At 42.4% G+C, this 22,125-nt stretch overlaps 3 protein-coding genes and 2 long non-coding RNA genes across 8 annotated transcripts in view; 4 read left to right on the top strand and 1 right to left on the bottom strand.

The window, feature by feature from the left end:
- hbs1l (HBS1-like translational GTPase) overlaps window positions 1-4,893 on the top strand; it is a 37,272-nt gene extending 32,379 nt beyond the window's left edge. The window contains exons 16-26 of the mRNA XM_077586626.1: window positions 680-797; window positions 1,508-1,654; window positions 1,853-1,927; window positions 2,399-2,516; window positions 2,606-2,674; window positions 3,037-3,141; window positions 3,219-3,309; window positions 3,392-3,500; window positions 3,568-3,668; window positions 3,744-3,888; window positions 4,460-4,893. Coding sequence (XP_077442752.1) covers window positions 680-797; window positions 1,508-1,654; window positions 1,853-1,927; window positions 2,399-2,516; window positions 2,606-2,674; window positions 3,037-3,141; window positions 3,219-3,309; window positions 3,392-3,500; window positions 3,568-3,668; window positions 3,744-3,888; window positions 4,460-4,471 — 1,090 coding nt within the window. The 3' untranslated portion in view covers window positions 4,472-4,893. The remainder of the gene's footprint in view (window positions 1-679; window positions 798-1,507; window positions 1,655-1,852; window positions 1,928-2,398; window positions 2,517-2,605; window positions 2,675-3,036; window positions 3,142-3,218; window positions 3,310-3,391; window positions 3,501-3,567; window positions 3,669-3,743; window positions 3,889-4,459) is intronic.
- A 537-nt stretch (window positions 4,894-5,430) lies between these two features.
- On the top strand, window positions 5,431-8,804 carry aldh8a1 (aldehyde dehydrogenase 8 family, member A1). The gene is made up of 7 exons (XM_077586649.1): window positions 5,431-5,719; window positions 6,281-6,428; window positions 6,535-6,690; window positions 6,948-7,097; window positions 7,171-7,427; window positions 7,894-8,055; window positions 8,152-8,804. Exons 1-7 carry the CDS (start codon window positions 5,585-5,587, stop codon window positions 8,608-8,610), a joined length of 1,467 nt encoding a protein of 488 aa, XP_077442775.1. The 5' UTR covers window positions 5,431-5,584; the 3' UTR covers window positions 8,611-8,804.
- Window positions 8,805-12,037: 3,233 nt separating this feature from the next.
- Window positions 12,038-22,125, top strand: part of sgk1 (serum/glucocorticoid regulated kinase 1) — a 14,592-nt gene continuing 4,504 nt past the window's right edge. Inside the window, exons 1-6 of one of the 4 annotated variants that reach the window (XM_077586636.1) lie at window positions 12,038-12,182; window positions 12,639-12,803; window positions 13,099-13,242; window positions 14,090-14,153; window positions 16,824-16,899; window positions 17,202-17,277. In XM_077586636.1, coding sequence (XP_077442762.1) covers window positions 12,651-12,803; window positions 13,099-13,242; window positions 14,090-14,153; window positions 16,824-16,899; window positions 17,202-17,277 — 513 coding nt within the window. In that variant the 5' untranslated portion in view covers window positions 12,038-12,182; window positions 12,639-12,650. Of the gene's footprint in view, window positions 12,183-12,638; window positions 12,804-13,098; window positions 13,243-14,089; window positions 14,154-15,133; window positions 15,342-16,573; window positions 16,742-16,823; window positions 16,900-17,201; window positions 17,278-22,125 lie in introns of those variants that run through there. The other 3 variants (XM_077586637.1, XM_077586639.1, XM_077586638.1) reach the window with 3 other exon arrangements.
- On the bottom strand, window positions 14,974-15,399 carry LOC144064267 (uncharacterized). The gene is made up of 2 exons (XR_013296751.1): window positions 15,261-15,399; window positions 14,974-15,126 (listed from the first exon to the last, which is right to left on the bottom strand). It is a non-coding gene; the product is annotated as an uncharacterized LOC144064267 (long non-coding RNA).
- On the top strand, window positions 18,465-20,494 carry LOC144064268 (uncharacterized). Its single transcript, XR_013296752.1, has 2 exons — window positions 18,465-19,730; window positions 19,945-20,494. It is a non-coding gene; the product is annotated as an uncharacterized LOC144064268 (long non-coding RNA).

Below are 22,125 nucleotides of genomic sequence, written 5' to 3'. Positions count from 1 at the left end.
TTATAGTAAAAATCAATGAGCTCATTCATTTCCCTTTGCCCTGCAATAGCCTCGTTTCCCCGATAGATTACGCACTAGTCTAGACCTTTGTTGCAGTGTAACTTGAACAACAACACAGTTCCCACTGAAATGTGAGTTTCTCTACTGTGTTAAAAATAGCAACTTGCACAGAAGCAGTACAGTAGCTTAATTAACATGCCGCTCATCACTATCAATTTAAAGACCGCTTTCTTTCGTTGAATAATAATATGTTCTTAATGTTGAAAGTAAATTTCACCTTCAATTGTGTCTTTTTTCTTACATTTCAATCCCCACGTTTGATAAATTACATTGCGTGTCCAAATGCTCCTGGCCCGGCTCCTCTGTCAAATTTTAGTATCCATTCTGGCCCGCAAGTCAAAAAGTTTTCCCACCCCTGGCCTACCCGTTTGGGGTTATCTTAATTCTTTTTTTTTACTGCTCATCAGCACTAAGAATGGGTTTGTTTTGACCAGGAAAAAAAAAACGGTATTAAGCATTTCCCGGCCGATTTAGGATTGGATCACGGCACTAAAACGCCGCCGTCAATGGCAGCCAATGACGTCAATATATTGATTTTTTTTTTATCACCCATTTAGGTAGTGTTCAGTATCCTACTTATTGTTTCCCCCCATTTTCTTTTTGACAATTGAAAACACAGAGGCGTGACCATGGACGTGGGCATGACCAAGTTTGAGAGCGCCACCAAGGTGGTGACGCTGATGGACGCTCCCGGTCACAAAGATTTCATCCCCAACATGATCACGGGAGCTGCTCAGGTAGGAAGGATGCCGCCACGGCTTCCGCTACTCATTGTCAAACCTTGTGGTTTTGGGTGTTGTTCACGCCGCGCCGTCGTCAGTCATTTCTCTTTTTACCGTATGACTGTCTGCATGTGATTAAGAGCTAGCTAGCATCTTTTTTGTGTGGCGTTTGACAAAGGTTCGAGTGGAGAAAATTGAAAGTAACCTGTTTTTTTTGGCCTCTAAATTGTGCCATCATCCTTTATTATTCTTTAAAAAAAGTCATACAAAAATGCGCATAAAGCTCTCTGTTGAAATAAATTAGAAATCTATTGTTGCCATTGGGAGTCAATGAATTTCGAGTGTATTTTCTTTTTTGTTTATATTTAAAAACGTTTTAATAAAAAACTAAATATTTCCTGTTAATTTTATATTAAAATATAGATAGTCTTTTTTAAAAAATAATTTCCCTTATTAATGCATTTGTATGTATTATTTCTAATTTGATTTTTTTTTAATATTAGCAATTTATTTTCAGGGAATACAAATATATTTGAAATGAAATGATATATTTGAAAGAGACCTGGCATTGAATAGTTTTCAATGATTCAGACAATTCTGCACTGTTCTGTTAATTTTGATAACTTGAGGCGTTCCTCAGGGCTCCCCACTAAAGCCACCCATTTTCTCTTTTTAAAAAAGTCTCTCCCAATACTGTGAATTAACCCATGGCTCCTTATCCTCAGGCGGACGTGGCCGTCCTAGTGGTGGACGCCAGCCGAGGCGGCTTCGAGGCGGGCTTCGAGGCCGGCGGCCAGACCAGGGAGCACGGCCTGCTGGTGCGTTCGCTGGGCGTCACCCAGCTGGCGGTGGCCGTCAACAAGATGGACCAGGTCACCCACCGCTCTTTCTCCATTTTTTTTGTTCTCGCGAAATTCGACCGCTCCCTTCTCGCGCGCCCAGCCGGTCCGGCGGCTTGCGTGCCCCGACTCGCGTAGAATGCCGTCCGAATGTTTTTTTTAACTCCCATGACGCATAGTTTCGCGTTGCCGGCGGCTTTTTAATTGCTGTCACCACTCCTGTACCCGCAGGTGGATTGGCAGCAGGAGCGCTTTCAGGAAATCATCACCAAACTGGGCCACTTTCTCAAGCAGGCGGGCTTCAAGGTTGGTTGGTTCACGTGGGATCGTCATACAGAAATTTATAGCTCCATACTTTGTGTCCTCGTCGGTACTTTTCCCCTGAGCATCGAGATGACCTTTTGAGATGGCGATGTCACCGTTTAATATTTGCCATTTAACCAACTGTTTAGTCATTGGCTGCCACTGACGCCATTCATTTGCCCCTCCCACTCAATGGCAGTCCAAGCAAGTCTTCCCAATTGAAATGAATTGAATGTCTGTTTGCAAGATATTTTTTTATATATTTCAGTTATTGCCAGGTTTTTTTGGCATTTATTTTAAAAAAATCAGTTTTTACGGTTGTTGTTTTTTTTTTCATCGTTGGCCTTCAAACATGACCATTCAAAACCGGATCGTATTGCATCGCAAAGTCCTCCAGTTATTTCTTAGTCTCACTTTTGTTGTTCTGTGAACGATAACTTGAGATTTTTTTTTTTTTTTCTCTCCCAATGCCAGGACTCGGACGTCTTCTACATCCCCACCAGCGGCCTGTCGGGGGAAAACCTGAGGTCCAGGAGTTCCCTTCCTGAACTCACCTCCTGGTATTCCGGACTAAGCCTTCTGGAACAGATTGGTACGACGCCGTGGCCGCTCATTGCCAATTGTCAATTCATATTGATTGAGTTGACGATATCATTGGTGTCATTTTTCTTCTCTCTCAAGATGCCTTCAAGCCCCCTCAACGCTCTGTGGACAAACCTTTCCGACTCTGCGTGTCTGATGTCTTTAAAGGTAGAGTCACACACACACATAAAAAATAGATAGTATTAAGTCATGTTTATAAATAAAGCTACGGTCAAACTAAAATCATTGAAAAAGAATGACATGAAGTCGCATAAAGTATTACAATTTTGCAAAATAAAATCTAACAAAGGTCAAGTCACACAACAAAAAAAAAACCCTAACACAAAAGGTGAACAAGTTCAGTCATCATAAAAAAATGAAAGTAAATGAAATGTGACAAGATTAAAATGAAAATGACAGATGAATTCACACAAAAGAAATCTAGCAGGCTTCATTCCAGATGTTCTTTCTCTCTCTGGTTTCATTTGGGCTCTCCATCCATCCGTCCGTTCATCTGTCCATCCATCCAGACCAAGGCTCAGGCTTCTGCGTGACCGGCAAGATCGAGGCGGGTTACATCCAGACGGGAGAAAAATTGCTGGCCATGCCACCCAACGAGACGTGTCACGTCAAAGGTGCGATTGCGGAATGAAGCGCGTCGCCATCTGCTGGACTTTGCCTGACTTGCGCTTGCAAAAAAAAAAAAAAACAGGAATCGCTCTCCACGAGCAGCCTTTGGATTGGGCCGCCGCCGGAGATCACGTCAGCCTGACGGTCACCGGCATGGACATCATCAAAATCAAGTAAGCGCCAAAAAAAAGCGCCCTTGGCCGTCGACCGTTGGGGCCGATGATCACGTTGGCCTCCGCCGCCGCTGCTTTTCAGCGTGGGCTGCGTCTTTTGCGATCCCAAAGAACCCATCCGAGTGTGCACCCGCTTCAAGGCTAGGTTACTACTGTTCAATTTCGAGGTGCCCATCACCAAGGGCTTCCCGGTAAGAGAGAGACACGTTCCCGCGCCTCCTCCTCAATGCTGATTTTTCCTTCTTTTTTTTTGGCCAGGTTCTCTTGCATTACGGGACGGTGAGCGAACCGGCCACCATCACAAAACTCATCAGCGTTTTACACAAGAGCACCGGCGAGGTCCTCAAGAAGAAACCCAAGTGAGTTCCGATTCGAAGCGCCTTTTGGCCGAGGAGGAGCGCCGACGTTAACCCGTTGCCGACCCCGTCCCGAAGGTGTTTGGGGAAAGGCATGAACGCCGTGGTGGAGATCCAGACGCACCGGCCCGTGGCTTTGGAGCTCTACAAGGACTTTAAGGAGCTGGGTCGCTTCATGCTGCGCTACGTGGGCTCCACCATCGCCGCGGGAGTCGTCACCGAGGTATGCGAACCGCGAGCGCCGGTTATTCCGCGTCATTCGTTGTTGACATTCTTTAGAAGCTTCCTGTCGCTAAATTCCGCGGTTTAAAATGACATGTTTTAATTTTAGGGCTGGGTAATAGTCACTGTGAGAAAAACTTTCTCTGGCCTAATGACAAATAATCATTTCCAGGTCACAGTAGTTCACTTTTGCATTTTAATTTACGAGCAACTCACCCCGTTATTCCTGAATCTTCATCGTACAAAAATACTGAGAATTATTGAGAAGAACACTGTCAAAAAATTATATAGACCACGATGGGAAATTCCTGCAGTAAGAAAAGATTTTTAAAATTGATCACAACATAGTGAAAATGCCTAAATAATAAAACTAGCCGAAACAGAAATGATGCTTCTATCCTCCAAGGTCTATTTATTAAACGTAAATTCCGCCGTCAGAGAATTAAACTCAATACGCTACTCCAAATGAGTTGTTAACAACCCTCCAAAACGTATGAAAGGATCAAACGCGAGCCGCCAGGCTTATAAACCCCACCGGCGCCAATTGAATGATGGTATGTTTTCTACTCCAGATCAAAGAATGAAGACGCCATCCCGTCGACGTCCTCCCCGCGGCGGCCCCGGCCGATCGCGTCTCGTCCAACCGATCACGCAGTCGCGAGCCCGAAGGAGGCCGCGCCGTCGTTGCCTGCCGACGTGGCGATCATCTCCCGAAAAAACAAACAAACAAACAAACGGCTCGCTCGACGTCCACGCTTTGGCCACGCCTACAGTGATTAATGGCACTGGTGGTTTGTGAAAAGAATGGGACAAATTCAACCGGCACGGTTGATGGAAGTTGCGCTAGCAGCTAGCTTAGCCTCAGCAGAACAAAACCATTGATTATTTATAGCCGTGTTGGAGTGAAAATTCGTCGAAATGTGAAAGGATTGGTCGCTGGCTTCCCGATTGACCGACTTTTAAAGAAGCGTGATGAGTTGAAGATAAAAGAACCATGTTCACAAAATGGCGCTTTCTGCTTTTCTTTTGTTTACTTTTTTCTTTTAACCACATTTAATCACATGGAGTTTATCACCAATCCAATTTATTTAAACGGGGAGGGATTTCCGATTCAAAACAAAATAAAGCAGTAAAATGACAAAAATATCCTCTTTTTAATTTTAAGTGAACAAAACAGTGGAGAAAAAAAATAGCCTTTTATAACATAATATTGGCTGACAACTTAAAATGACAAAATACAAATTTTGGGGGTAGACATAAATGATGATTGAAATACACTTGTATCAAAACAAAGTTCTACATAATGGCCTCAACCCAACAATATCTTTCATGTGACGCCAGATTAGTCGATTTGAATGTTAATGTTGATACTATTGTGTTGTTTTAGGATAAGTCGGAAGCAAATATTGTTCTTTGGGGCAAAACAAACACGTGTCACATGACTTGTCATTAAAATTTAACTCAGAAGTGCCGTCCCCTAAAAATGCTATCTGAAATTAATTAATGACTACAATGTCAAAATTCAAGCCAATTCAGAGGGGGATGGCGTATGTCAACAAAGAGACTTCCTGTGTCCATTTTTGTGTTTTCCTGTCGTGTGTGAGAGCACACGTTGTCCAGCGGGCCGCACTATCGTTCCTCTCTCGCTTCTTCTCTCTCATCAAGCTAACTCCCTTTTGGACTTCCCGATCAGCAGCATGGAGCCCGACACTTTTGTGATCCTGGAAAACTACATCGGAGGCCAGTTCGTCCCGTGCGCCGATCACCTGGACTCGTACGACCCGTCTACGGGGGAGGCGTACTGCAAAGTGCCGGACAGCGGCCCACCACAGGTAAAAAGATTGAAACCCACAGTTAAAAATACTACACATAATACTCTTATTAATATCTTTCATTTGCATCATACTGGTTAGGGGTTTTCGAAAATAAAAAGTTGTGTCCAAAAATGGTAGAAACCTTTGATCTTTGAACAATCAACAGGCCGGTCAATCATTAAAAGCTCACAACGGGTTCACGTCAACCCAGTGGACATAGTGCAGTGAGATATGGGAAAATATTGTTACATGTCCCATTTATTTATTTATTTTACACACAAAGGACTGACACCGAGTCCAGGAGTGAATGAATGAATCAATGCGTAAAGCCTATAATTTAGGGAACTGAACTCTGGCCTGTCAAGCCACACGAGGGCGCCAAAGCAGACTTAAAGAAAATATTAGCCTTTCACCCTAGTTGGTGTATTCTACTATATTTGGCCCACAATAAAAATTCTGAAAGTTACCCATGCAGAACTATACACTAGTACACAACTTAGACACAGATTTTCATTTAAAAAAAATATCCAAGTGCTTCTTGTCAATTCATAAAATGAATTTGATCTCCCTATCCGTCAGGTGGAGGCGGCGGTGCACGCGGCCAAGGAGGCTTTCCCGGGGTGGGCGGCACGCAGCCCGGAACAGAGGGCCCAGGTCCTTAACAAGTTGGCCGACTTGATGGAGGCCCACTTGGAGGAGTTTGCGCAGGCCGAGTCCAAAGACCAAGGTGAGATGAGTATACACCTCTTGGGGGTCACTCTTTGGCTAGGATTGGATGAAAGTCCAATCCATGATTTCATTTTTTTGACGGAATTTCTGACCAAAACCTGCAGGCAAAACCTTGACGTTCGCCCGGACGGTGGACATTCCACGATCCATCTACAACTTCCGCTTCTTTGCATCTTCAGTGTTGCACCACACCAACGAAGGCAGCCAGATGGACCACCTGGGCTGCCTCAACTACACCGTGCGCTGCCCCGTGGGAGTCGGTAAATCTGGCCGCCTATCAATGGCTATGCTAGTGCTAACTCGAGATTACCACTCCAGTTTGGAGTCTTCTTTACGAGTCAAGTCAACGCTGTACACATAATATACGTCGTGCTACTTGAATGTTCATCTTTTGGGACTTGCAGTTCTTTGGAAGCAGAACTAGAAAAGTGGATTTACATTAATCCCTCTAATATCGCAGTTAATGTAGACCAGACACGGCCGTGATAAAGCAAATCATTTTTGTTTGTTGCGGTAGCCGGGCTCATCAGCCCTTGGAATCTTCCCCTGTACCTGCTGACGTGGAAGATCGCCCCCGCCATCGCGGCGGGCAACACGGTGGTGGCCAAACCCAGCGAGATGACCTCGGTGACCACCTGGATGATGTGCAAGTTGATGCGGGAAGCCGGTAAGCACCGCCTCCACGGACCGGACGGCCGTCGCCGTGGACGCCGCTAAGCTTAAAAGTTCAACAATTCCAGGGGTTCCTCCCGGTGTGGTCAACGTGGTGTTCGGGACGGGGCCCCGTGCCGGCGACGCCCTGGTGGGCCACCCCGACGTGCCCCTCGTCTCCTTCACGGGCTCCACGGCCACGGCCCGGCTCATCACCGAGCGCGGCGCCCCCTATTGCAAAAAACTGTCGCTGGAGCTCGGCGGCAAGAACCCGGCCATTGTTTTCGCCGACGCCGATTTGGACCTCTGCGTCCAGACCACCGTCCGATCCAGCTTCTCCAATCAGGTGAGTGTGAGTCCGTTGCGCTCCTCTGAAATTGGGGTGTCGTGGTCAGTACTGTCCGCTGGGGAGCGCTAAAGATCTTTTGGAAAGAAATGTGGAATTCGACTAAATTAGATCAACTTTATTCATCCCGTACTCGGGAAATTCACTGTCGCATTAGCAACAAGGTGAGAACACAGACACAGGAAAAGACATTATAGGCATAAATAAATAGGTCATAAGTAAATAAGTGAGCGTGTTACATGAATATATATATATATATATATATATATATATATATATATATATATATCATGTAACACGCTCACTTATTTACTTATGACCTATTTATTTATGCCTATATGTATGTGTGTATAAATACAAAATTAAATTGGGTGTAATGTGCAAGACTGTCCGCGGGAGGGCGCTAAAGATCTTGGAAAGAAATGGCAAATTGGATCAATGAATGAATTGAAAATGTCTTCACCAGGGAGAAATCTGCTTGTGCACCAGCCGCATTTACGTGGAGAAATGTATTTACTCGACTTTCTTGGAGAAGTTTGTGGCCGCCGCCAGGAAGTGGAAGACGGGCGTGCCCTCTGACCCCGCCAGCAGCAACGGCGCGCTCGTCAGCAAAGAGCATTTGGAGAAGGTCAGCTCGCACTCTAACTATTATTTTTAAAATGAGTACTTTGACGCACGTTTTAAATGCGAAAGACAAAAAGCTGTTAACGGCGTGTTTCCCCAGGTCCGCGGTTTCGTGGACCTGGCCCGAGCGGAGGGCGCCACGGTGCACTGCGGCGAGGGCGTGGACCCGCTGCCCCTCCCCCGGCGCAACGCCGGCGGCTACTTCATGGCCGCCACCGTCATCTCGGGCGTCTCTCGGCGATCCCGCCTGACGCAGGAGGAGATCTTCGGCCCGGTGGCCTGCGTGGCCCCCTTCGAGGACGAGGACGAGGAGGGGGCGCTGGCCGAGGCCGACGCCGTGCGCTACGGGCTGGCCGCCGTGGTGTGGACGCGCGACCTGGCCCGGGCGCACCGCGTGGCCGCCCGCCTCCGGGCCGGCCTGGTCTGGGCCAACTGCTGGATGGTCCGGGATCTGCGCATGCCCTTCGGGGGCGTCAAGAGCTCCGGCGTGGGCAGGGAAGGCGACAAGGATTCCTACCGCTTCTTCACCGACGTCAAGACCGTCACCGTCAAGTATTGAAAGGTCTCTTCATCTACGATATCGTAGCCAGCCGGCCAGATTGGCGCCGACGGACTTCCGAGCCCTCGGAACCGGGAGGAGGGGAGAGGCCCCTCCCCCTGGTCCCAGTCGGACGTCTGTCGCCGCCAATAGCTGAGTTAGTGTTTTCTCTTGGCCTTTTAAAGAATCAAATTGATTAGTTTGACATTGGCAGTGGTATCTTACTGCGATCAAGTGGTCACAACCCCCAAAATAAATGCAAAATAGTGTCCAAAGCAATCTGTTAAGACTCACCTTTTTTTCTTACAGGGAAAACCATGCCGTCGTTTTGACGTAGAATGAAACGCAATTGCTAAGGTGTCCAGCACTGTCAATGGCAGCCATTCAATTCATTTAGAAAGAGCTTCATGCGTTTCCTTAGTTTCAGTGTGGGAAGTTGCCATTTCAAAGTCATTCTGGTTCGCCAGCCCACCAGTTTAGAACAGTCTCGGATTCTTATAAAAGAGAAAGTTGACAAGCAATGTCTGGAAATGCCCTCCGTTAGCGTCCACCTTACCGTACCTTTGCTAGCTTCCAATGGGCCTGCGTCATCTGGCGCGTTGGCATTTCCAGATTAGAAAAGGGAAAATGTTCCTCAGTGGACTTTGTCCCCTTTTTCCCACGTCGCGGGCCCAAGTCCGCTCGCTCGCTTGGCTGTTCGCTGGAGATTTTGCTCCCGTTCTGCCCACGTTCACTCGGGCGAGCGAACCCGCCAAATGACCTCGAGTGACCCCCCCGGCCACCGGCCGGCTCCCCGTGCTACCACCGTACAAACGACTTGTTTGCCGGTTTAAACAAAAAAGTCTCATTGAGGCGTAAGGAGATTTTCTAAATTCATCACAAAAGTTTGAACTCCCAAAATGTTCCGCTTTCCCTCCATTATTAATAATTAATCATTTTGTCGTCACAGACTGGAACGTACGCATTTCCCCTTCCATTGATGTCAGCGGCGCCGCTCGCCATTGGCCGCCTCCAGACGCACACCCCGCCAAGCCCCGCCCTCTCCAACGCAAACAGAGCCGACGACGCACGGGCCGGTTACGTTGACCCCCACAATGCCCCAAATCGCGTCAGACAAACCAATCGATGGGTAAATATTAGCCCAAGCTTTCAAGGGCCGTCGCAGGATGAAATTTGTGAAAAAGTGTCTTGTGAAAACATGAGATTGATCAAATGTCGTCTTATTTCAGGCCCTCCCAGTCCAGATGGATTGGACTTGTATTGGTGTCAATGGCATCGAAACGTCATCCTCCAACGCCGGCCTTCCCAGGTAACTCATTGACCGCCAGTGATGGGGATAGACGTCTCATTCAATTGGACTATGACCATCTCAAAAATTCACCAGATAGGAGAACATGTACTTTTCTTTATTCTAATTCATTTTAATAAAAAATGGAGGAAGAAAAAACATTTCAGAATTTATTTTTATCAGAAAAAGTAAATATTCTCTAAAATAATTTCTCTTCAAATGTTTTTTTCAAGTTAAAAAAAATAGGAGGGAAAAAAGAGTAAATATGATTTGATGAAATATCAGATTAATCCAATTGGATTGGACGTCTATCGCCATCAGCGGCATTGAAATGTGAACATGGACTGTCCGTCCCTCCGTCCGGTTTCAGCGAGCGTCCGGCAGACGACGAGGCACCGCGCTTCCTGCGTGGTTGTTCTTCGGGTACGCGTTAAAACAATAGTCCAATAAAACAAACGTGGGTGGCGCCGTCTTTTCTTATTGGACGGCGCTTGGTGGCTCACACTAACTAAAGCATTTGAATTATTGCCCAATGATACAGTGACGTTTTTAAATGAGCACCAATAGTCACATTTTTGGGGGGTTATTTGTCAAAAATACCCTAAAGCGACCCGCATTTATCATCATGACGCAACGTATACCTCGTGGCAGTTATCTCATTCGGCTTCTTGTTTTGATTTTAAAAAGCCGGCTAATCAGATGGCGATAAGAAGGTCGGAATGCGCAGACGCTCGCACGCACGCACGCGCGCGGCGTTCTCGGCAGGCCGAGAACGCCGACGGGCCGCCGCGTGGACTCGGCGAGGAAGTCCCGGCGGGCTATTTCCAGACACGTGTTTTGGATGCGCATTGTCTTGTCGTCTGCCCGCCTCCTTTATTGTCCGCTTCCCGTCGGGAGGGTCGGCGTTTCCTGGCGCCGCCGCGGGCCACCGCCAACAATGGGAGGCATCGGCGTCGCCCCTTTTAGCGGCGTAGGATCGTCGCTAGTAGACGTCCCTCCGTAAATTGCATTTTTTTTTTCAAATGGCCGCGCTAGACGTCCAATCCAATAGAAGTGGAAATTTGGCGGTGAATGAATGCTCATTCATTTAATGGCAAGCATTGAGTTGAAAGCTCATTTAAGGCCAGATTTGTTGTCACTCCAATGTAAACATCTTGATTGAATTTCCCCAAAACAGATGCAGCTACTTAAAAAAACAAAACGACACAAATTTCCTTTTTTTTTTTAAAGCGAAAACAATGCAGTGTGTTAACAACACCATGCAAGAATTTGAGTTTGGACAAAGAACCTGTCCAACCAGAAAAAATGAGGGAAAGGTCCTGCCTGACGCCTTCTTAAAAATGTTTACGATTAGAATCACGACAGCCAGCGATGAAAAATGCGACAACGTTGATTGGCCACGTACGTAAAATGCCGCAAAATGCCGTTCCGCCAGCGTCGCCGCGTCCCGCCTTGACGTGAGGATTGAAAAGCGCTTGCGTCGTCATTTGACTAAAATATTTTTCAAATGTATTTTTTTTATGTCTAACGCCTTTTCCACTAAAATGTGAATGTACCGTATTTTCACGACTATAAGGCGCACCGCATTATAAGGCGCACCCTCAATGAATGACACATTTTATTTTATTTTCCATATATAAAGCACACTGGATTATAAAGCGCTCTGTCTATTTTGGAGAGAATTTAAGACTTTTAAGTGCGCCTTATAGTTGTGAAAATACGGTAAATATAAATCCTCCCAAAGCTAAGATTTCATTCGCGTGACATTGCATTCAAGATAAAAGTAGGCTAAATAAATGCTTCTTTTCGATTCTTCGCTAAGATTTACTCTTCATCTCGCAGTTAAGGATTTACAATGCGCAAACGGATTGGACGTCCATCTCTGTCAATGGCACCTGATGAGATAATATATCTTTTGGACATTGTAGTCAATTGAAATAAGCTCGATCCGATCCAAACCGCAGCCGACTATCAGCTACCAATAGATGACGTCATTCTCTCTCACTCTCTCTCTCTCTCCCGAGTTGCTTCGCCATCGCCTCCTCCTCTTCCTCCTCCTCATCTTCCTCGCATCCACCGGCGCCAAAAGCATCCCTCCCGTCTTCCGCGGCTCTTTCGGGGCTCCCGCCGCGTCCGACCGTCCGTCACCCTGGGATCGACGGAGGACGGCGCGTCGGCCGCTAAGCCGCTGAGAGGAGCAGCAGGAGCAGGAGGAGGAGGAGGAGGAGGAAGCGAAAAGGCCACGGCGGCGGCGGCAGCGTTCTCCTTCAAGAAGTGCTCGGCCTTTCAGTTCGTCAAGAAGAAGGTGAATTGGCATGACGTCAGCCGTCCCGTCGTCGCTTAAGGCCACGCCGCACGCCGTAACGTCCGTCGTTCACTAGTTTGTCGCCAAGAGGGAGGGTCGGCAGCGAATGAATAAATGTCAACAAGATGGGACGCTTCAAAAATATAGGAAAATCCTTGCATGGAAAAAAAGATAAAAACTGAAAATTTAAATAAAATGATCCGTCGAACACACCCACAAAATCGGAATATATTTCACTATTTTTGAATTGGCATTTTTCCTGTTGCATTACTCATATCCATTTTTTTGCATGGAAAAAAAGATAATAAAAACAGAAAATTTAAATAAAATGATATTTCATTGATCAATGGCCGTCCAACACACCCACAAAATCGGAATATATTTCAATATTTTTCAATTGGCATTTTTCCTGTTGTTTGAATTGAATGCATTACTCATATCCATTTTTTTTTGCAGGTGCGCCGATGGATGAGGAACCCGAAAGTCAACGTGGAGAAAGCGGCCCGCGTCAGGAGCCCGCTATCCGACGAGGCGCGCCGCCACCGCCGCCACGGGGCCCCGCCTCCTCCTTACGCCGCCTCGGAGTCGTCGATGGGATGCGAGCGGGGCAAAAGCGGCAAGGTCATGTTCGTCCAGGAATTTTGCAATTCTTCAACAGTCATAGGCTAAAATGAGCATGAATGTAGTTACTGTAATAACCCTAACCTAAAACAAAAAGAAAGATTTATTTTATCCCTCCCAGGCAAAATGAATTGGACACCCAGCGGCATCAATGAGATCAAATTATAAATGAATTTTTGAAAGTTTTTTGCTCACGGCTCGCCATCGAAACGCGATCACTTAAAGAATTGATTCCCAAACTGATGGAATAATCATTATTATAAATGTGTTTGCAAACTTAACATGATGCTTGCAGGTGAGGAAGCGGACCATGGCGTCGCACCCGGAGCACCGAGCCGAGGAAAGAGACATCCGGGGGTCCCGCGTTTTGCCGGGAGCGCCCCCTTTGTGTTGGGCCTGCGGCGGCCATGACGCGTGGCGGCCCCGACAACGTGCACAGGCAAGTAGTACCCCCATAAAGTCGGAATGAGAGTTAATATCCCTATTTTCTTCTACTACATGCATCCATTTTTTTATTATTTTTATTTTAACGTCCCTCACTCCCTCCCTCCGAATCTGCCGCCGTTAATTAAAAAAGAAAAACATTTGGTATATTATTAGAACACTATTGAATTTCTCGGTGGGTGAAGATATTGGGAAAAAGGGCTGGCCGTCAAACGTCGGCAAACGTTTGCACGCACGCACGCACGCACGCCTGCAGGCTTGTGCCAATAGGAGGCCAGGAATTGTCAACAACAAGTTGTCAGAAAGCGAGCGTGTCTCAGCTCGTCTTTCCGTGATCATCGACGCCCCAAAAACGTCAGCGTCCTTCCCGAACAGGACAAAAACAACTTGTGATTTGTATCATTATTCCAAAAATTGGACGTTAAAAATCTTCCATACCTAGTCATGTTTATGCTCACTAGCCCTCAGCCCAATCAGGTGAAAAGGGGGTGGGGCTATTGTGTCAAGTGGTAGTAGAATATTTTACAATAATATAATAAATGTGAGCGTAAAAAAACCCTCTTTAAATGCAATCAAATGATCCGTGATTTTAATCTAGAATCTGAAAATGAACAAACTCTGACCCTTGAAACATTCATACGAAGCCTTAGCCCTAGGGCAGCTCACTATTCTTCCCCTTTTAGCTTTATTCATGTAGTATACATTTACTTTTGTATTGTTCCGCTTTTTAAAATGTACAAATGCATATAATAGGAATCAAGGAAATGAACAAATTTGTGATGTTTTCCGCGGAGTCATACTAACTAACTAAGTGACCTCCCTCCCTCCCTCCCTCCCCACAGGCTTTGGACATTTTCTACCACAATGATTCAGAAGTAGACGAGCACCGTTGCCTCGGCGACAGCGGTAAGTCCAAACAACCGCCGCCGTGTGTTTTCTTCTCCGTATCGGCATGACGGGGGTGTCGGAATCCAAATTTGGGACCGCTTCAAAACCCGTTTTAATGTTAAAGGGAAGTATGCTAGCTTGTTTTTCCCCCATTTGGCTTTGAATTTGGCTCTCAACCGTGTTGTTTTTCTTGGGAAATCTTGCTGTCATAATTGTGGCGTCAAAAGGCCGTCCATTTTGCTCGTTGTGAAATTCGGAGCCCCTTTGTGAACCAGGTCAGGCCCCGCCTCCTTACGCAAACAACATTTTGGCGTCCGTAAGGAGAGAGCGAACCGTCCCGGAAAAGTTAGCGCGAGGGGAGAACAAAGCGGGTCGTTGTGACGGCGCTGACCCAGCTCATTGTTGCCCCGCACAATGACGGCGGCCGGCGCTGGTCGCGGCGACCAATCGGGCGCGATGGTCACACACTCAAAAAATATTCTTTTTTATTATTTCCACTGTAAATATAATAATAGAATGTAAAATTATTGCGATTATAAGAATATTTTTTTAATAACGATGGACCAACCTAAAATTTCCCACTTCAAATGGATTATACGTCCATGAGTTTTACAGTTTAGTGCTTTTTTTCTTAAGTCAGTGCTGCCATTGATTGCATGTGAAACTTTTTAGGGTTTGGTTCACTCCATGCCACTTTTCCAAATGAATTAGTCATCTAAACCCAAACAACATAACCCTAACCCCTTAAAGACGCTTCTATCCACTGACGTCCTCGTCGACTGCCTTCAGCGGCCATAGGCGTCAAATCATTTGTAAGTGAAAGCAATGACAGCCAGCGTACGCTTTTAAGTAAGCATAAAGCTGCTTTATTTAATTTTCCTTCAAAGAACTGCGTGGAGCCCTTTGCCTTGGCCGCGTCTCCAAATTCCGACGTTTCCGTTGAGCTCCTTGAACGCAGCAAAGGGAAGGCGGGACTTGGCCGCCTTCGAGGCTAGCAAGAAAGTAGCAAAGGAGAACGAGGGGAAGGAGGGAGAAAAAAAGAAAAAGAAAAAAGAAAGAAAAAAATAGAAAAGGACTCCGATGAAAGTCTCCTCCTGGTTTAGGAATGCGCCCCATTGTGCTCACCTCTCGGAGCCCACCTTAACTTCAGTCGCGGATATTGCATCCTCCGTATGAAAGACAGCACCGCCGCGACCGTTTTAACGAGTGAGTACGACTTCGACACGATCGTCTCTTTTCAAACAAACAAACAAACAAACCAAAAAGAAATAGAAACAAAGATTATTGTGCACTTGTAAAGGATGTATTATAGACTTTTGTAGGGGGGGGGTGTTACATAAGAGGGCAGCCACCAACTTTACGGATAACACGCAAACGCTCTATTTCCCACACGAATAGGCTGCATTGGCAAACTAATCTGATTGCACACGTCCGACAAACTTTTTGGGACATTCTTCCTAAATGATGTCTTTTTGATTTATCTGCGGTGTACAACTAAAGGACATTTAATCGGACGTTGGGCGTCTCTATCGCAGTTATTTGAAGCGCTTGTCATACTTTATGTATGACAAAGTGAACGTGGCCTTCCTGATGATATCGGTCAGATTAACGTTTATCTGGCTTACATAACAATGACACTGTGCACTGTACGTAGTTTGTTCCCCCCTTGGTTGAACTAGTGTATGTTGATGCCCCAGTTATCCCCTCACTCTGTACTTTTCCACTGCCATCCACTTTTTTTTTGCATCAGTGGCCCCCCTCTCCCTCCGAACTTCTATTCAGACTCTCCCCCTTTTATTTTCTTCTCTGCGTGTGTCACTGTGTTTTTGTTATATTAGAGTGTAACTGACAGGTCGTATTTCATGATTTGCTTGATTGTGGGCATGGATTGTACCAACAATAGACTGAAATGTAGGAAATTTGCACTTTACCTGCGCCGCACCCTGTGAATGAAAGGAATGGAACGTTTTTTGGGGGGGTTTATGCTACCTGTTGTGAAATTCTACCTCGTGAAGTAACAATCGGCCATAAACGTCCTTTAAAAAGTTAATGCGTAAATGGGAAACAATCAAAGCGTATTCCACTTCAAATGCAACTTATTCTAACTAGACTTTTATTGAGTACCGCTACACACGGTTAAACAGATTGCCCAGTTTTGCGCTAGTTGTCTTTTTTTAATTAAACATATCTACGCTTTATGTTTTCCATTATTGTACGCCTTTGTTATTTACGGATACATCCGTTTTTTTTCCCTTTTGAGCATTTTAGCGTCGTCCCGTTGAAGTGTCGCTTATTGACTGTCCGTCAAATGAACATTTTGTTACTGTTATTCGACACCAAGCACGCGATAGAGAGCGAAGGCGTGTCGCACCTTCCGATTGGTCCTCTCCCCGGCGCGCTTGGTCCAATCAGATTGTCGAGTCCCGCCTACCCGGAAGTTGAACTCCCTCCCTCTGCGCTTTGGTCTTAAAAGCAAGGAATCCACTTTGAAGGCCATGACATACTTACTTTGTGGGGACGAGTGGCTAACATGACCATTAAAAGAAATCCAGGGGAGCTGGAGATGACTTATTCCAAGTCGAAAGGGCTCGTGGCCTTAGTTAGCGGTACGGAACTGGATCCTCAGTCTTGGAATATATTGTCTAAAAGTGGATTGACCCGAGTGTTTTTGTTTTCCTTTTCTTGCAGCTTTCATGAAGCAGAGGAAGATGGGTTTGAACGATTTTATTCAGAGGCTGGCCACCAACGCGTACGCTTGCAAACAGTGAGTAAACCTTTTGTGTGTGTGTGTGTGTGTCCTTGCTATTCATAACTCTTAACCGGCCGGGTCATTGGCGATCATAGACGACTTATCTGATCGCTTGTTAACGTTTGTCTTTTTGAACTGGCTTGGCTATGAAGTGAATAAACGTTTGTTGGTGGGGGAAAAAAATCAAAGCCCCCATAGAAATATGCATGGGCTTTTTTAAATTCAGCTAAAACAACAAGCTATTGTTGTACTTGAATGTATTTGAATTGGTCCTTGATGTCAGATGATGTATCTTGAATGTTCTGTTGTCTTTGTAGTCCAGAGGTGCAGTCCATTCTGAACTTGAGTCCTGCACAGGATGCTGAATTGATGAGCAGCACCCCTTCTCCTCCCGTGAGTCCTTTGAATTCTTTGACCGCGTAGGCAAAAAAAGGCAGAGTCAGAGTAGTCTTGCGGAAAAATAATAATACTTGGGTGGTAAATACAAGTGCAAGTATAGTAAGGCTTTTTTTTTTCATTAAAAAAAATAACCATGTATAGTAAGGCTTTTTTCTTTTTAAAAAATCGACATAGTATAGTATTGCTTTTTTCTTTTAAAAAACCGACATAGTATAGTAAGGCTTTTTTTCTTAAAAAACGACATAGTATAGTAAGGCTTTTTTTCCTAAAAAAAGACATAGTATAGTATGGCTTTTTCCCCCTAAAAAACGACATAGTTTAGTAAGGCTTTTTCCCCCTAAAAAACGACATAGTATAGTATGGCTTTTTTCCCCCTAAAAAAACGACATAGTATAGTAAGGCTTTTACCCCCTAAAAAACGACATAGTATAGTAAGGCTTTTTTTCCCTAAAAAACGACATGGTATAGTAAGGCTTTTTCCCCTAAAAAACGACATAGTATAGTAAGGCTTTTTTTCTCAAAAAACGACATAGTATAGTAAGGCTTTTTTCCTTAAAAATACGACATAGTATAGTAAGGCTTTTTTCCTTAAAAATACGACATAGTATAGTAAGGCTTTTTTTCCTAAAAAAAGACAGTATAGTATGGCTTTTTCCCCCTAAAAAACAACATAATATAGTAAGGCTTTTTTTTCCAAAAAAACGACATAGTATAGTAAGGCTTTTCCCCCCTAAAAAACGACATAGTATAGTAAGGCTTTTTTTCTTAAAAAAACGACATAGTATAGTAAGGCTTTTTTCCCCTAAAAAACGACATAGTATAGTATGGCTTTTTTCCCCCTAAAAAAACGACATAGTATAGTAAGGCTTTTTCCCCTAAAAAACGACATAGTATAGTAAGGCTTTTTCCCCCTAAAAAACGACATAGTATAGTAAGGCTTTTTTCCCCTAAAAAACGACATAGTATAGTATGGCTTTTTCCCCCTAAAAAAACGACATAGTATAGTAAGGCTTTTTTTCCCTAAAAAACGACATAGTATAGTAAGGCTTTTTTTCTTTAAAAACGACATAGTATAATAAGGCTTTTTTCTTTAAAAAAATGACATAGTATAGTAAGGCTTTTTTTCTTTAAAAAACGACATAGTATAGTAAGGCTTTTTTCCCCTAAAAAACGACAGTGTAGTAAGGCTTTTCCCCCCTAAAAAACGACATAGTATAGTAAGGCTTTTTTTCTTTAAAAAACGACATAGTATAGTAAGGCTTTTTTCCCCTAAAAAACGACATAGTATAGTAAGGCTTTTTTTTCTTTAAAAAACGACATAGTATAGTAAGGCTTTTTTCCCTAAAAAACGACATAGTATAGTATGGCTTTTTTCCCCTAAAAACGACATAGTATAGTAAGGCTTTTTTTCCCTAAAAAACGACATAGTATAGTAAGGCTTTTTTATTTAAAAAAAAAAAGACATATAGTAAGGCTTTTTTCCCCTAAAAACGACCTAGTATAGTAAGGCTTTTTTTCTTTAAAAACGACATAGTATAATAAGGCTTTTTTCTTTAAAAAAATGACATAGTATAGTAAGGCTTTTTTTCTTTAAAAAACGACATAGTATAGTAAGGCTTTTTTTCCTAAAAAAACGACATAGTATAGTAAGGCTTTTTTTCCCTAAAAAACGACATAGTATAGTAAGGCTTTTTTCTTTAAAAAACGACATAGTATAGTAAGGCTTTTTTCCCCTAAAAACGACATAGTATAGTAAGGCTTTTTTTCTTTAAAAACGACATAGTATAGTAAGGCTTTTTTTCCCTAAAAAACGACATAGTATAGTAAGGCTTTTTTCCCCTAAAAAACGACATAGTATAGTAAGGCTTTTTTTCTTTAAAAAACGACATAGTATAGTAAGGCTTTTTTTCCCTAAAAAACAACATAGTATAGTAAGGCTTTTTTCCAAAAAAAAAAAAAAAAAAAGACATAGTATAGTAAGGCTTTTTCCCTTAAAAAACGACATAGTATAGTAAGGCTTTTTTTCCCTAAAAAACGACATAGTATAGTATGGCTTTTTTCCCTAAAAAACGACATAGTATAGTAAGGCTTTTTTTCTTTAAAAAACGACATAGTATAGTAAGGCTTTTTTTCCCTAAAAAACGACATAGTATAGTAAGGCTTTTTCCCCCTAAAAAACGACATAGTATAGTAAGGCTTTTTTTCCCTAAAAAATGACATAGTATAGTAAGGCTTTTTTTCTTTAAAAAACGACATAGTATAGTAAGGCTTTTTTTCCCTAAAAAACGACATAGTATAGTAAGGCTTTTTTCCCTAAAAAACGACATAGTATAGTAAGGCTTTTTTTCTTTAAAAAACGACATAGTATAGTAAGGCTTTTTTCCCCTAAAAAACGACATAGTATAGTAAGGCTTTTTTTTCTTTAAAAAACGACATAGTATAGTAAGGCTTTTTTTCCCTAAAAAACGACATAGTATAGTATGGCTTTTTTCCCCTAAAAACGACATAGTATAGTAAGGCTTTTTTTCCCTAAAAAACGACATAGTATAGTAAGGCTTTTTTTCTTTAAAAACGACATAGTATAATAAGGCTTTTTTCTTTAAAAAAATGACATAGTATAGTAAGGCTTTTTTTCTTTAAAAAACGACATAGTATAGTAAGGCTTTTTTTCCCTAAAAAACGACATAGTATAGTATGGCTTTTTTCCCCTAAAAAACGACATAGTATAGTAAGGCTTTTTTTCCCTAAAAAACGACATAGTATAGTAAGGCTTTTTTTTCTTTAAAAAACGACATAGTATAGTAAGGCTTTTTTTCCCTAAAAAACGACATAGTATAGTAAGGCTTTTTCCCCCTAAAAAACGACATAGTATAGTAAGGCTTTTTTTCTTTAAAAAACGACATAGTATAGTAAGGCTTTTTTCCCCTAAAAAACGACATAGTATAGTAAGGCTTTTTTTTCTTTAAAAAACGACATAGTATAGTAAGGCTTTTTTTCCCTAAAAAACGACATAGTATAGTATGGCTTTTTTTCCCCTAAAAACGACATAGTATAGTAAGGCTTTTTTTCCCTAAAAAACGACATAGTATAGTAAGGCTTTTTTTCTTTAAAAACGACATAGTATAATAAGGCTTTTTTCTTTAAAAAAATGACATAGTATAGTAAGGCTTTTTTTCTTTAAAAAACGACATAGTATAGTAAGGCTTTTTTTCCCTAAAAAACGACATAGTATGGCTTTTTTCCCCTAAAAAACGACATAGTATAGTAAGGCTTTTTTTCCCTAAAAAACGACATAGTATAGTAAGGCTTTTTTTTCTTTAAAAAACGACATAGTATAGTAAGGCTTTTTTTCCCTAAAAAACGACATAGTATAGTAAGGCTTTTTCCCCCTAAAAAACGACATAGTATAGTAAGGCTTTTTTTCCCTAAAAAACGACATAGTATAGTAAGGCTTTTTTTCTTTAAAAAAAACGACATAGTATAGTAAGGCTTTTTTCCCCTAAAAAACGACATAGTATAGTAAGGCTTTTTTTTCTTTAAAAAACGACATAGTATAGTAAGGCTTTTTTCCCTAAAAAACGACATAGTATAGTATGGCTTTTTTCCCCTAAAAACGACATAGTATAGTAAGGCTTTTTTTCCCTAAAAAACGACATAGTATAGTAAGGCTTTTTTTCTTTAAAAAACGACATAGTATAGTAAGGCTTTTTTTCCCTAAAAAACGACATAGTATAGTAAGGCTTTTTCCCCCTAAAAAACGACATAGTATAGTAAGGCTTTTTTTTCCCTAAAAAACGACATAGTATAGTAAGGCTTTTTTTCTTTAAAAAACGACATAGTATAGTAAGGCTTTTTTTCCTAAAAAAACGACATAGTATAGTAAGGCTTTTTTTCCCTAAAAAACGACATAGTATAGTATGGCTTTTTTCCCTAAAAAACGACATAGTATAGTAAGGCTTTTTTTCTTTAAAAAACGACATAGTATAGTAAGGCTTTTTTTCCCTAAAAAACGACATAGTATAGTAAGGCTTTTTCCCCCTAAAAAACGACATAGTATAGTAAGGCTTTTTTTCCCTAAAAAATGACATAGTATAGTAAGGCTTTTTTTCTTTAAAAAACGACATAGTATAGTAAGGCTTTTTTTCCCTAAAAAACGACATAGTATAGTAAGGCTTTTTTCCCTAAAAAACGACATAGTATAGTAAGGCTTTTTTTCTTTAAAAAACGACATAGTATAGTAAGGCTTTTTTCCCCTAAAAAACGACATAGTATAGTAAGGCTTTTTTTTCTTTAAAAAACGACATAGTATAGTAAGGCTTTTTTTCCCTAAAAAACGACATAGTATAGTATGGCTTTTTTCCCCTAAAAACGACATAGTATAGTAAGGCTTTTTTTCCCTAAAAAACGACATAGTATAGTAAGGCTTTTTTTCTTTAAAAACGACATAGTATAATAAGGCTTTTTTCTTTAAAAAAATGACATAGTATAGTAAGGCTTTTTTTCTTTAAAAAACGACATAGTATAGTAAGGCTTTTTTTCCCTAAAAAACGACATAGTATAGTATGGCTTTTTTCCCCTAAAAAACGACATAGTATAGTAAGGCTTTTTTTCCCTAAAAAACGACATAGTATAGTAAGGCTTTTTTTTCTTTAAAAAACGACATAGTATAGTAAGGCTTTTTTTCCCTAAAAAACGACATAGTATAGTAAGGCTTTTTCCCCCTAAAAAACGACATAGTATAGTAAGGCTTTTTTTCTTTAAAAAACGACATAGTATAGTAAGGCTTTTTTCCCCTAAAAAACGACATAGTATAGTAAGGCTTTTTTTTCTTTAAAAAACGAC

Source organism: Stigmatopora argus, chromosome 19 (assembly GCF_051989625.1).
Source record: "Stigmatopora argus isolate UIUO_Sarg chromosome 19, RoL_Sarg_1.0, whole genome shotgun sequence".
In the NCBI taxonomy this organism is placed as follows: Eukaryota; Metazoa; Chordata; class Actinopteri; order Syngnathiformes; family Syngnathidae; genus Stigmatopora; species Stigmatopora argus.
Note: the sequence above shows the minus strand (reverse complement) of the source record. Positions and strands in the feature narration are given on the sequence as shown.